The sequence below is a fragment of the Microcaecilia unicolor genome, chromosome 8, assembly GCF_901765095.1.
Source record: "Microcaecilia unicolor chromosome 8, aMicUni1.1, whole genome shotgun sequence".
Lineage (NCBI taxonomy): Eukaryota > Metazoa > Chordata > Amphibia > Gymnophiona > Siphonopidae > Microcaecilia > Microcaecilia unicolor.
The window spans coordinates 226,034,819-226,048,134 of record NC_044038.1 but is presented as its reverse complement, the minus strand read 5'-3'; the positions used below and the strand labels follow the sequence as shown (position 1 = coordinate 226,048,134).

General features: G+C 46.0%; 1 protein-coding gene across 1 annotated transcript in view; it reads left to right on the top strand.

Moving 5' to 3' along the window:
* LOC115475945 (lysosomal protective protein-like) overlaps window positions 1–13,316 on the top strand; it is a 46,155-nt gene that overhangs the window by 18,757 nt on the left and 14,082 nt on the right. Inside the window, exons 4-10 of the mRNA XM_030212026.1 lie at window positions 1,545–1,595; window positions 2,355–2,441; window positions 6,793–6,948; window positions 7,130–7,221; window positions 7,660–7,744; window positions 11,861–11,952; window positions 12,868–12,946. Coding sequence (XP_030067886.1) covers window positions 1,545–1,595; window positions 2,355–2,441; window positions 6,793–6,948; window positions 7,130–7,221; window positions 7,660–7,744; window positions 11,861–11,952; window positions 12,868–12,946 — 642 coding nt within the window. The remainder of the gene's footprint in view (window positions 1–1,544; window positions 1,596–2,354; window positions 2,442–6,792; window positions 6,949–7,129; window positions 7,222–7,659; window positions 7,745–11,860; window positions 11,953–12,867; window positions 12,947–13,316) is intronic.

Below are 13,316 nucleotides of genomic sequence, written 5' to 3'. Positions count from 1 at the left end.
TTCGGCGAGCATCGGAGAAAGATTTGACACTAAAGGCTGTTTTTCTTGTGGCCATTACTTCGGCGAGACTGGTGTCAGAGCTCCAGGCGCTGTCCTGTAGAGACCCATTTCTGCAATTCTCAGAGTCCGGGGTCCCGGTTCGGACCGTGCCTTCCTTCATACCTAAGGTGGTTTCAGCGTTTCACCTAAACCAGCCTATTTTCTTGCCCTCCTTTGATAAGGAGGAGTTTCCAGAATCTTTTGGGCAGTTGCACCTGTTGGATGTGCGCAGGACTCTGCTGCAGTATCTGTGAGTTAGTATCTCTTTCAGGATCTATGATCATCTGTTTGTTTTTGCTATCAGGTCCTTGCAGAGGGTCTCCAGCGTCTAAAGCCACTATTGCCCGCTGGCTCAAAGAAACTATCTTTTCAGCTTATCTGCTTGCCAGCCGGCCTCCGCCTGTAGCCTTTAAGGCGCATTCTACCAGAGCGATTTCTTCCTCTTGGGCTGAAACTGGAGCACTCTCTCGTCAAGAGATATGCAGTGCAGCAACATGGGCTTCTAAGCTCTCTTTTGCCTGACATTACAGGCTGGATGTGGCTGCTAGGAGGGATGCGCGTTTTGGAGCACAAGTGCTAGCGCGTGGTGTGACTTGTTCCCACCCTATATAGGGATTGCTTTGTTACATCCCATACGTAATGGCTTCATCTGCTTGATGACAAGGAAGGGAAAATTAGGTTCTTACCTTGGTAATTTTCTTTCCTTTAGTCATAGCAGATGAAGCCATGAGCCCTCCCTGTATGATTGTCTGTATACTGTGAATCTGTTTCAGGTTCTGTTCTTGTTTCCTGAAGTTCCTTCCTTGGGAGAAAGTTGGAAAATAGTCTTCAGGATTCATGTTCACTTATAGGAGGATGAGTCCATTTCCTCCAGTTTGTTTTGGAGGATTAATTTATTCCCTCCAGGAGATTGCGTGTATCCCCTCCAGTTATACAATAAGGAGGACGAGTTTATTCCCTCCAGGAGGATGTGTTCATTCTCTCCTTTGAGTTCATGCCCTTGTTAAGGGGCCATTGTTCACTGTGAGGAAAGTTCATGTTATTCCCATTGCGGTTTGCCATACTGCTTTGGAAGCTTCAAATACTGAAGAGGCAGTGGAGCTGGCTGGCCATGAGGCACTGTGAAAAGTGGAGTGCTCTCTATCTCCCCCTGCTGGTTGATGGACACAACCCATACGTAATGGCTTCATCTTCTATGACTAAAGGAAAGAAAATTACCAAGGTAAGAACCTAATTTTCCCTTCTGTAAGGTTCTTACGGAGACAGGCCGTCATTGCCATCTCGTCCAAGAGATGGAAGGGAAATGGCCAAGCACTCACCTTTCATCGATCCCGTGATAGCATGTGTGTTTGAATACTGTTTTGGCCCTATAGGTTGAAAGGATTTTGAAATCCCGTATAGGATATGTTCTGTATGAACAGTGTTGTGCCACTTAAAGAATTTTCCACCCTGAATCTTTTTCAGTTTTTTAACGTGACTATAACCGTGACTCTCTTCACTTCCAGATTCAGCCAGATGGTAGCTCTCTGGAGTACAATCCCTATTCCTGGAACATGGTACGTCAAGATCTCGTCTTCCTTCCCTCCCTTACCGAACATGTGGGAATGATATAAAGACGGAGGAGGAGTAGGCTAGTGGTTAGTTCAGCGGACTTTGATCCTAGGGAACTGGGTTCGATTCCCACTGCAACTCCTTGTGACTGTGGGCAAGTCACTTAACCCTCCATTGCCCCAGGTACAAAATAAGTACCTGACCATATGTAAACCGCTTTGAATATAGTTGCAAAATACCACAGAAGTCCCATTTCCCTTTCTTCACTGTGCCATATTTTATTTACAAAATCATATATCCCCATATCCTGTGTGGTGAACAATGAAACAAACATGATTGAAACCCGTCCAGTTTGTTTTTCCCCTGCCCCCTCTTTCCTATTCATTTTGTAGTTCCGCTTAACCCATTTGTTTCCGGTTAGTGCCATTTGTCTTCCCCCAGTTTGTACGTCACCCAGATGGTATGTTCTGTTGGGCAGGATAGAAAGTCTTGAATAAACTTGAAACTTAAGGGCCTGTTTACTAAGATGCACTAGTGTTTTTAGCGCGTGCCAATGCGAGAGAAACCCATGTGGGTGTCCCTAGCATTAGCGCACACTAAAAACAGCTTGCCTACAGCATGGCTTAGTAAACAGGGCACAAACATCGGACAAAGTAACAAGTCATAAAATAAAGAAAATATTAGGGGAGGCTGTTGTAGGTTACTTTCCTGTGTTGCTTAGTATCTTTGTGGCATCTGGAAATGTTTTACTTTTCTGTCCACAGGTTGCAAATGTTCTTTATCTGGAGTCTCCTGCAGGGGTTGGATTTTCCTACTCGGATGACAAGAACTATGTGACTAATGATACAGAGGTCAGATGATCAGTACTAACACTGAATACAGCTAAAAGTCATCTTTTTGAGACAGTTATGGGAAGACTAAAGTTTGGGGCTATATTCTGATTTACAAGGAATCTTTCATGCAGATAGGGTCCTGATATGGTGGGACATCTGCAGTAGACATTCTAAATACATTAATTAGTAAAATGGTAAATTAATGGGAGCAGAGTGGTTCTCCAGTCTAGACTCTCTGGGGCCCTTTTACCGTAAGCGCCCAACACGTGCCAAAATGGAGTTACCGCCCAGTTACTGTGTGGCGGTAATTTCATTTTTGGCACATGGCTGAAAAATAATTTTTATTTTCGGATGCACATCAAGTGGCATTTGACGCACGTAGGTCATTACTGCCTGGATACCGCGTGAGACTTTACCGCTAGGTCAATGGCTGGCGATAAGGTCGAAGACCCAAAATGGACTTGTGGCAATTTTGATTTGTCCACACGTCCATTTTTGGCAAAAATACAAGGCCTTTTTTTACAGGCGCGCTGGAAAACGGGTTGGTGTGCACCCAAAACCTGCACCTACAGTACCACAAGCCATTTTTCAACTCACCTTAGTAAAAGAACCCCTCTGTTTTTCTGTCACTTGAGTACATGTAGCTATAAGTTTCCCATGCTTTAAAAACACTAAAGTCTGCCTCCATTTTTTGAGGACACAACCTAGATCCTGTCGGTGCTTTCAGATCTGTTCCAAGCCTGTCCAAATTTAATGTTGGCGTAAAGAAAAACCTGAACTACTAGGCAATTTCATGTCTTGCCTGTGATTTCCAAGACAAGCTCTCTTCCATGTGTCTATCCGTACAGCTGATTGATTCTTTCCTATTTTTAATGGAGTTCCTTTCTTAAATTTGTGTGTTGTTTTATTGTAAACTGCTTTGACCTTCTTTTAGCTAAGCAGTATATCAAGCTTTTAAATAAATTTAAGAAAGGAGCTCCTTTTAAAAATAGGGGAGAATCAATCTTGCAATCCACAGAGCACATGAGACAAGAGGAGGGAGGGATAACCAAGATGTAGAACCAATTCAAAATGTTTATTCTTGCCCATATCTTACAATTCGTGATGGTCTAGGGATGTAGTTGAGGGTAGGAGCGATGCCCCTAATTATAGCAGCCATTTTGAGAGTGGTCCTGAATACACCACTAGGGATAGTGGGGTGGGAGGGGGGGGGGGGGCAAATAATGCAGTTGTGTGCAAGATCATAACATTTTATATGGTAAATTGATTGCTCCAAATAAGAACTGTTGATGCAAAAATTTTAGCAGGAGTTCAGTCTAAATTTGGGATGATAAATTCATTAGGAATCAGCTGTCAATCCCCAGTGTGGTGCAGAGTCAGCCATGTAAAAGCACCTTCGCTTTCAGTTTGCTTTCATTAGCTGTGGTCTGTGCGTGGAGGCTATTTTTTGCTTGGTGGTAAGATACGGTCTTTCATCATTTTTAAATTATATTTTGACTTTGGGTACTGTGGGTTTAGCAGAGGGATGCAGATTGCAAGCTCTGACAGTTCCCAGTGGCTCTCACTGGAGGTTTTGGCTTTGGACAAAAGCTTTCAGACCAGTGGCGTAGCCAGAAGGCAATTTTTGGGTGGGCCAACAGGTTGGATGGGTGGGCACTAGAGTTGCCAACTTTTTTGAAAAAGAAAAAAACAACAAACCTGATGCACCCATGCTCTGTCCCTACCCCACTCCCCATAACTTCAATGAGGGTTGCAGTGCAGGCTTCAGTGGCTGCAGGCCAATTTAGCTAAGGGAAGTACAATAGACTGCACTATTCAGCCCCACTGAGCCATGGTCCTCCAACACATATATGGTATTGAAGACAAACACATTCTGCATCCAGAGAACCTCCTGGCCCTCCACCAACAATGGATACAGAGCACAGCAAGGACAATTCTCCATAAAACTCATCATATAAAGAAATTTTGTTTTCTAGTGTAATCTCAATTACAGACATATTATAAATTAACTTTAAAAAAATCTATAAAACAAAAGTCACTCAGAACCTAGAGCAAATCTACCATGCCAACACTAACTTCCAAAAACAAAGATCCTACCTATGAAAAAGAAGTGCCCTAAATATTATAGTAGGGCCCTACAATACAAATACATTTATCAGGAAAGCTGAACAAGCCAAATTACTACAGAATGCTACATGGAAACTTCATGCTAACAGAATACCTCAGTCACACAACCAAGACACAAATGCCAAATACAGAATAAGTGACCACAAACTCTAGAAATATAAATTAAATGGAAACTCCAAGAAACTAGACCTTGCATGTAGTACAACACCAGAGAAACAAGAAAGAAAGGCACTTGCTCCTGTGCAAAATATAAAGATGGCACATGCCAGGGATGGTGTTAGGGGTTGGTTCCTTGGCCAGAGAAAGCCTGCATGCTGGAAGCTGAAGGCGCAGCCTGGTAATGGACTTTGGGGTCCTTTCCTAGATTTCTGTCCTGGACCCCAGCCATGTTTACCATCAACTTTGGCAAGATGTACATTCCAAATCCAACATATTATATTCACAACATTGAAAATAAAATATTTTTTTTATACCTTTTTGTTGTCTGGTCATTTTTTCTCAAATCATATTGGTCCCAGTCTCTGGTTTCTGCTTCCCTCTGTCTTCTCTTAACTCACTTGCCAGGGTCTCCTATTTGACATTTCTTCTTTCTTCATGTCCATCATCCATCTCCCATCTCTGTTTTCCTATATTTCCTTGTCCAGTATCTCCCCTGTGTTCATATCCCCTCATCCATCATCATTCCTCTGTGCACCTATGCACCCCATGCCCAGCATATCCCTTCTGCGTTCCTATTCTCCCCCTTGTCTGGTATCTCTCCCCCCCCTCTATGTCCATATACCCCCCTCTCCAGTGTCCAGCATTTTATCTCTATTCCATACCCTGTCCCCTTCCCCCCCTTGGTCAGGCATTACCCCTCCGTGCCCATGTGCTATCCCCATACAGCATCTCACATTTGTGTCCCTGTCCCCATGCTCCCACCTAATGCCCATCATCTCCCTTCTGTATCTGTATACTTCCCTATGTCCCCTTTCTCCCTCCTCCACACCAATGTGTCCCTCTCCTCTCTGATCCCACCCCCCCAACCAGCTTCTCTTCCTCTCTTTCCTTCCCCTTATGCATCTGGCTCTTTCTCCCTGCATCTCTCTCCCTTCCCTCTGCATATCATCATCTGCATATCCAGCACCTCTCCTTCCGCTCCCCCCCCCCCCCCCCCCCCCCACATGTCCAGCATCTCTCTCCCTTTCATCCAGCCCCATACATGTCCAGAACCTCTCCCCTTCACTTCAACCCTCTGCATATCCAGCACTTCTCCCCTTTCCCTCCACCCCCTGCATATCCAGCACCTCTCCCCTTCCTTCCACCCCCCCTATATATCCAAAACCTCTCCCCTTCCCTCCAAACTCCCCTCTGCAAATTCCAAAACCTCTCCCCTTCCTTCCAACTTCCCCTCTGCAAATCCAAAACCTCTTCCCTTCCCTCCAACCTCCCCTCTCCAAATCCCAAAACCTCTCCCCTTCCTTCCAACCTCCCCTCTGCAAATCCAAAATCTCTCCCCTTCCCTCCAACCTCCCCTCTGCAAATCCCCAAACCTCTCTCCCTTCCCTCCAACCCTCTGCCCCTGGCAAGTCCAGCACCCTTCTGTTCCCTCCCCTCCCTGCCTCCCCTTACTTCTGGGCCAGCACGCAGCACCCCACTGACTTCCTCACCCCTCTCCCACCCTTGCCGCAGAGCTTCATTTAATGTTGTCGGCGCTGCCATTACAGTTTCCCACCCCCGCGGCGGCGCTTTACACTTTACCTAACAGCCAACGCTACAGATGCAGCGCTGACGTCCGAGTCCGACGTCCTGCTCCGGGGCCTTCCACGCTGATGTAACTTCCTGTTACGGAGGCGAGACGCGGAAGGCCCCGGAGCAGGACGTCGGACTCGGACGTCAGCGCTGCATCTGTAGCGTTGGCTGTTAGGTAAAGTGTAAAGCGCCACCGCGGGGGTGGGAAACTGTAACAGCAGCGCCGACAACATTAAATGAAGCGCTGCGGCAGGGGCGAGAGACGGTCAAGATAAGGATCTGCTTCTGGGCGGGCGGGCCTGAGGCTAAACTGGGTGGGCCTGGGCCCATCCAGGCCCACCCGTAGCTACGCCCCTGTTTCAGACAGTTTTGGTCAGCCTCTAATTACTTCCACCCTCTTAATAACAATTTTGAATGCGAGGCATCCCAAACTGAACCATGGCTTTGTGATGCTCACCTGTCTGTCCATCAGGAGGCCTAGTACATTTAATGGTTTTATTTATTCTCCCAGGTTGCCTTGAATAATTACCTGGCCTTGAAGGAATTCTTTCGCCTCTTCCCAGAATACAGCAAGAATGACTTTTTCATCACTGGCGAGAGCTATGGAGGGGTCTACGTCCCGACCCTTGCTGAAATAGTGATTCAGGATTCCAGCATCAACTTAAAGGTAAGAGTTCACCACAGGATCCAGGAAGGTGCAGTAAAGATCCTATAGGAAATCTGTAGTAGAGTAAAAAGCTCCTCCCCCCCCCTCCTCCCCCATTCTCCCATGGACCTTCTTAACTTAGCTGATGGTGTCCAAAGATGTTTTCTGTGGTGTCACTGGGAAATTGGATGTTGAATTTCAGGGAATCGCTGTTGGAAATGGCTTGGCAAGCTATGAAGGCAATCAGAATTCCTTGATATACTTTGCTTACTACCATGGACTCCTGGGGGTCAGGTAAGTGCACATTAATAGGAATATTAGACTGGTAGTGTGCTTTATACAGTTCCTGCTAGGAAACGAATTGGCAATATGGTATGAATTTGTGAAGACAAATTCTAAACAGCAGGTGGTATACCTGTGTTTAACTTTGTTGAAACCCATCAGAAGGATGAGGACTTCACAGCACTAATTTGTCTCTCTCACTTTGCCTGTGTTTTTGGCCTTTTCTGCCTGAGGCAAAGCATACTAAATGCCTTGGCATGAAGTGAAAATCTACATTGCGTTGATTTCAGGTTCCCCAGAAGGGTGTCATGCTCTTCAATCCACAAGCATAATTTGAACTTGGCTAACTGAGTTCTTTGTTTACTTCTATGGGGCCCATGTGTTCTTTTTGTCTGTGTACTTTTCTTGCCATTTAGATTTTCTGCCTTTTTTTTTTTTTCCCCCTTCAAGGCTTTGGTCAAATCTGCAAACTTTCTGTTGTCCCAAAGGACAGTGCAGCTTCTATGACAATCCCAATGTGAACTGCACAGAGAGTGTGAGTATGATTACCCAGAATGTCTGCTGGCTTCTCCTACATCCCTGTGCAGGCCTCTGCAGTCTAGAAAAGTAGTAGAAAATCTCTATCCTGCTCTTCTCGTGTCCTCCGTGCACTATACCCCCCCACTCAAGGATAGTATCCCATAAAGATTCTTAGCAACCCAGAAATCTATCTGATTTGCTTTTGGTTCATCTCTTCCCCCTTTTCCCTCCCTCCACGGCAGACTTGAGAATCTTCCTAATGTGTTGCTAGGTTAGGAACAGGGTTAAGGGTCAACCCATTAGATGACAGTGTATAGTTCTGCCAGAAGGACAGTATGTAACATTGGTTTTCCGTGGATACTAGGTTAAGACACTCTAGATTAGCTCTCCTAGAGCCCAGGCTTTCCAGAAGGACAGTATGTAACACTAGGAAAAAATGCCCGTTTCTGAGGGCAATGAAACGGGCGCTAGCAAGGGGCCCCCTCCCTCCGTCCCTCCGAGCTACTTGCCTTGTTAGTTCGCTGTGGCGTTTCGGTTTCGGGCCTCGAGTGTCATAGCTCCGCCCTCGAAGTCATGACGTTTTGACGCGAGGGCGGTGCAGACACTCCAGGGCACACCGGATATCTCGGGCACCTCAACTTCCGTGGAGGCTTCAGAACGTTGGGGTTGCCTTTTATATAGAGAGATTGGTTTTCCGTGGATACTAGGTTAAGACACTCTAGATTAGCTCTCCTAGAGCCCAGGCTTTCCAGATCTTTCTGAGCATGTGCTAGCTACCCCACCACCACAGTGCCCATCCCATTCCGCTTCGGTGCAGTCTACAGATGGCTCCATCTGAGAAGAGGTGGAGAGGTTTATGTGGCTGAATTACCTTACTCTCCACAGAAGACCCTGAGTTCAGGTAAGTAACCTCATTTCCTCCATGGACAAGCAAGATGAGTTAACCATGCACTGGTGACTCCCCAGCAGAAGGCACTGGAGGAGTTGTGTGTTTGCCCTTTACAACCCATGTAGTATTGTGGTAGGATGAAGCTGCATAGCAGAGGTAAATTTCAGGGATACTTGAGGCCTGTGATGGGGACCTTAAGGTGGCTAGATAGCATATTAAGGCATTGCTTGGGACAAGGAAAGCAACACAGCACAATCCACCACAGTAACATTCAGAAAGGATCCATGTTAATCAGGCTACTGAGATCAAAGTGTGCAGAGTAATTGCAACATGGAAGGAGCAGATTGTGAGGTCGCAGGATGAAGGACCATGTGGTCCAGAGGGGCTGTTGGTCTGGCAGGCGGAGAGGGATTGTACTGTACAGTCAATAAGGGTAGTAGTGACAGTCAATGGCCTGGGCATGTGGCCTTTGTACATGGAGAATCCTGATGTGTTGGGCTTGTTTCAGGAATTCTGTTAATATTTATTTATTTACTAGTAAAAAAGGCCCATTTCTGTCAGAAATGAAATGGGTGCTAGCAAGGTTTTCCTCGGAATGTGTTTGAGAGAGAGAGAGTGTGTGTGTGTGAGAGATGTAGAGTGTGATAGAGAGTGTGTCAGAGACAGTGTATGTAATAGACAGTGAGTGTGTGCCCCTTCCTTTATGGTATGAGGCCACCCATGTCCAGCGACCCTGCTCTCTCACCTGCTCCTCCTTCATCCACCCAGGTTGTGTAACGAAATCTTCGGGGCAGGCAGGAAAGATCCACGTTCCTGCCTGCCCGCTGCTGGCGCAGACGCTCCCCCGTTGCCAGATCACTGTTGAAAATGGCCGCCGAGACTTATGCTTAAGTCTTGGAGGCCACCCTTGTAAGTATCGGCAGCCATTTTGAACAGCTATCCGGCAGCGGGCAGGCAGGACCGGGGATCTTTCCTGCCTGCCCGAAGAATTCGTTACTCAACATGGGTGGATGAAGGATGGGCAGGTGAGAGAGCAGGTTCGCTGGACATGGGTGGCTGGGGGGGGGGGAGGGGGGGAGGGTCGCTGGACATAGGTGGCTGCAGAGGGAGAGGAGGGTCGCCGCTGGACATGGGTGGCTGCAGGGGGGCAGGGGAGAGGAGGGTCGTTGTTTGATGCTCACACTTGCTCCACTCCCTGCCACTTGGAATCGGCTGTTAGTGACGTCAGCCTGGCTACGGAGCCTAGCTCAAGAAGGAGGCACGGACACAGGCAGTTCCCGATTAGAACGTTGGTGGTGAGAATTATTATATAGGATTTGTGACATTTGCATCCCACATTTTCTCACTTATTTGTAGGCTCAATGTGGCTTACATAGTACCGGAGAGGCGTTTGCAGACTCTGGTGTGAACAAATAACAAAGTGATGTTGTGGTAAGATAAAATTCATGTGGCACAGCCACATTAGGGCATCGTATAACGGAAGAGTTGTGTTATGTCCATTACATACTTTAGTTTGGTTGTGTTGCAGATATCAGGCATTTATGTTGGATCGACAGGGTATGCCATTTTAAACAGGTTAGTTTTTAATGTTTTCTGGAAGTTTAGGTGGTCGTACGTGGTTTTCAAGGCTCTTAGTAATGCGTTCCACAGTTGTGTGCTAATGTAGGAAAAACTGGATGCGTAGGTTGATTTGTATTTCAGTCCTTTGCAGCTTGGGTAGTGCAGATTTAGGTACGTTCGTGTTGATTCGGATGTGTTTTTCTAGTTGGTAGGTCGATCAAGTCTGTCATGTATCCCAGGAGTGAAGAGAAGGACATAGATATTAAAAAGGGAAGAGGAGAGAAAAAGAAAACACAGTAAATAGTAACTAGTTGCTGTGTGTCACCAGCTCACACTGGACGGAGCTGATCTGAGAATACAAGGCTAAATGAGTTTGGAGGGCAGCTTTGAATTTTTCAAGCTGACTTTGCATAAAGGGATGGCGGCAGTGTATTCCATAACAATGCAGAATGTTGTGTAGTTATATTCTGAGCTTATGGGGGGGGGGGGGGGGCTGATCACGGGTGGACACTGGCGCTGAGTAAGGTGCTGTCCAAGGAGTAGCTGCTAAAAGGCTCAACAAGAGTCTTTAACTCCACTGAGCATCCAAGGTGAATATGGCCCTCTTTGGAAAAGTGGTTCTGGGTTTCATTGACCCGGTTGTGTTTGGGGAGTACTGGTGCCACCAGGTAGAATGGTGCTCAGCTGATCCAGGTGCTTTGGATCCTATTTTGTCGATCGGCACAGGCAAGCAGCAGTGTAGGGTACTGGCCTAACACAGTGTGGAGGAATTTGCAAGGCAGATAAATGGAGCCTTCAGTACATGGAATGATGGAGGATAGCTGGATTGAACAGGGCCGTGACTCTCGCCATACAAGTTGGCGTCAATTATTCCCGATATTGTTTGTAGGCAATTGCACTACACTTGGCCTTCTAACCGTTATCGCAACGATATATTAAATGCAGAAATTTCCTAAGGCTCAGCATTCTTCATTTCTAGCTTAGCGCATTTAGTGTGCTGGTGACACCCACCCAACAGTTCTGCCATGCCCAGTCATTGAAGGCGTTAACTCTGTAGAGTCTACTCCCACTTCTCAGGCTGGGAAAAGTGCAGGGGTAGGTAGTACAGTTCCTATAGGGAGCCCAGCCATTGGGCAAAAGCAACACTTACTAGCCAAGCACGTATTAGGATCTGAAGGAAACTGGAATGTATTGCTATTAGCCAAAGGGCTGTCGATGTAGTGACTAGGCCAGTGCTTTTCCTACCTCTCCTGGAAACATAGCTATCTGGTGAAATTTTCAGGATTATCACAATTATACATATTTCCATACAGTGATCACCAATATTTGTAAATCTCATGTATATTGTGGTAATCCTGAGAATTTGACCTGATAGGTGACTCCAGGAGAGAGGTATGAAAAGCACCAGACAGGGCTATAAAGGGTCAGATTAGTGCTTAAAGTTGGGTTTTTGTTTTTTTTTTTTTGTTTTTTTGGGGGGCGAAGAGGGGTTGTTTTGCTTTTTTAATATAGTTGACTGTATGCTGCATGTGTCTGTGAATCCTTTTTGTTTGTGATGTGTGGTTTTTCTTGGAAGACCACACAGAGGTGGAAGAATTTTTCAATTCTAACTTTTTTTTTTTCTTGGTTCTGTCTCTTCCTCCCCCCCCCCCCCCCCCCCCCCCCCCGCCTTCTCCAAATCAGGTCACTGAAGCAATGAATATTATATATAACTTGGGACTAAATATTTACAATTTGTATGCTCCATGCGCAGGAGGAGCACCTGGAGAGATCTGGTAGGTAACTAAATGGTGCAGTGCGAGTGCTGAGGCATTTTTACTAGCAGTAAATCTGAGGTGGTTGGTTTTTAGTCATGGCGTGCACAAAAGAAACGCGCTTGGGCAGACTTACCCAAGTATGATCTGTGCCCTCGCTGGCATGATCAAGGCCAGCAGTGCCAATTTTCTATTTGGCCCACACAACCAGTTGAGCATAAGGCAAGTACTACTACTACTATTTAGCATTTCTATAGCGCTACAAGGCATACGCAGCGCTGCACAAACATAGAAGAAAGACAGTCCCTGCTCAAAGAGCTTACAATCTAATAGACAAAAAATAAATAAAGTAAGCAAATCAATTAATGTGAACGGGAAGGAAGAGAGGAGGGTAGGTGGAGGCGAGTGGTTACGAGTCAAAAGCAATGTTAAAGAGGTGGGCTTTCAGTCTAGATTTAAAGGTGGCCAAGGATTGGGCAAGACGTAGGCCAAGTAGCAGCTCTTAAGAGCTTATAGCATATTTTATTTCTAAAAACTTGCTTCTCCATCTTGCTCTGAAATCGACACCTAAGCTGTTAAAACAATTAAACTTTAGCCATCCCATAGATTTGAGCCAAAATAAGAAGTGATGACCAGACCTTCTCTCTTGCAGTAAACTGTGGGTTCAGTTATTAATTCCTGAGATACACCAGTAGGGCAGTGATAGTTTTGTGGAGTGTGCACACGTATGGGTGCTTTCTGAGAAAAAAAAATGTCACAAAACCGTAGTGAAACAGGAACAAGTTCCTAAACTGAGAAATGGAAACAACTTGAGCCTTAGTGTCTGACTCCTCTTGTGGCCTTTTAAAAGGAGCTATGCAAGAAAATGCAATTTCAAATTTGAGCCTGCAATTAGTCTGTAATTGTAAATCTCTTTTTTTTTTTTTTACATTTTAGGTATGAAGAAGAGCAGACTGTCATCCATCACTTTGGAATCCCTTTCCCCAAGCTCCCGACCCATATCCAGTGGGGAAAGGTATGCACTCGAGTTGCCTTTTTCATGTGGGCCCTGCGTAGCAAACTTCTGTGCTGGCTATTGCAATGCCCTAATTTGCAAAACAAGCACTGACTTTCCCTTTCCACAAGTCTAGGGGATTTGGATTTAGGTCAGTAGTTTTAAATTACATTCAGATATATAGGCTTTTCTCTGTCATCGCGGCCCCCCCCCCCCCCCACCCCCAAAGTCTCAGTCTTGGGTAAATCACTTAACCCTCTATTGCCTGAAGCTCACAAGGAGGGGTAGTGGGACTTTGAACCCTCATTTCCCTGGTTCTCAGTCCACTAATTGAACTAGGTTGCTGCACTTGATTACGCTAAAACCTGGGACTTTCTTTCCATTTTAACAC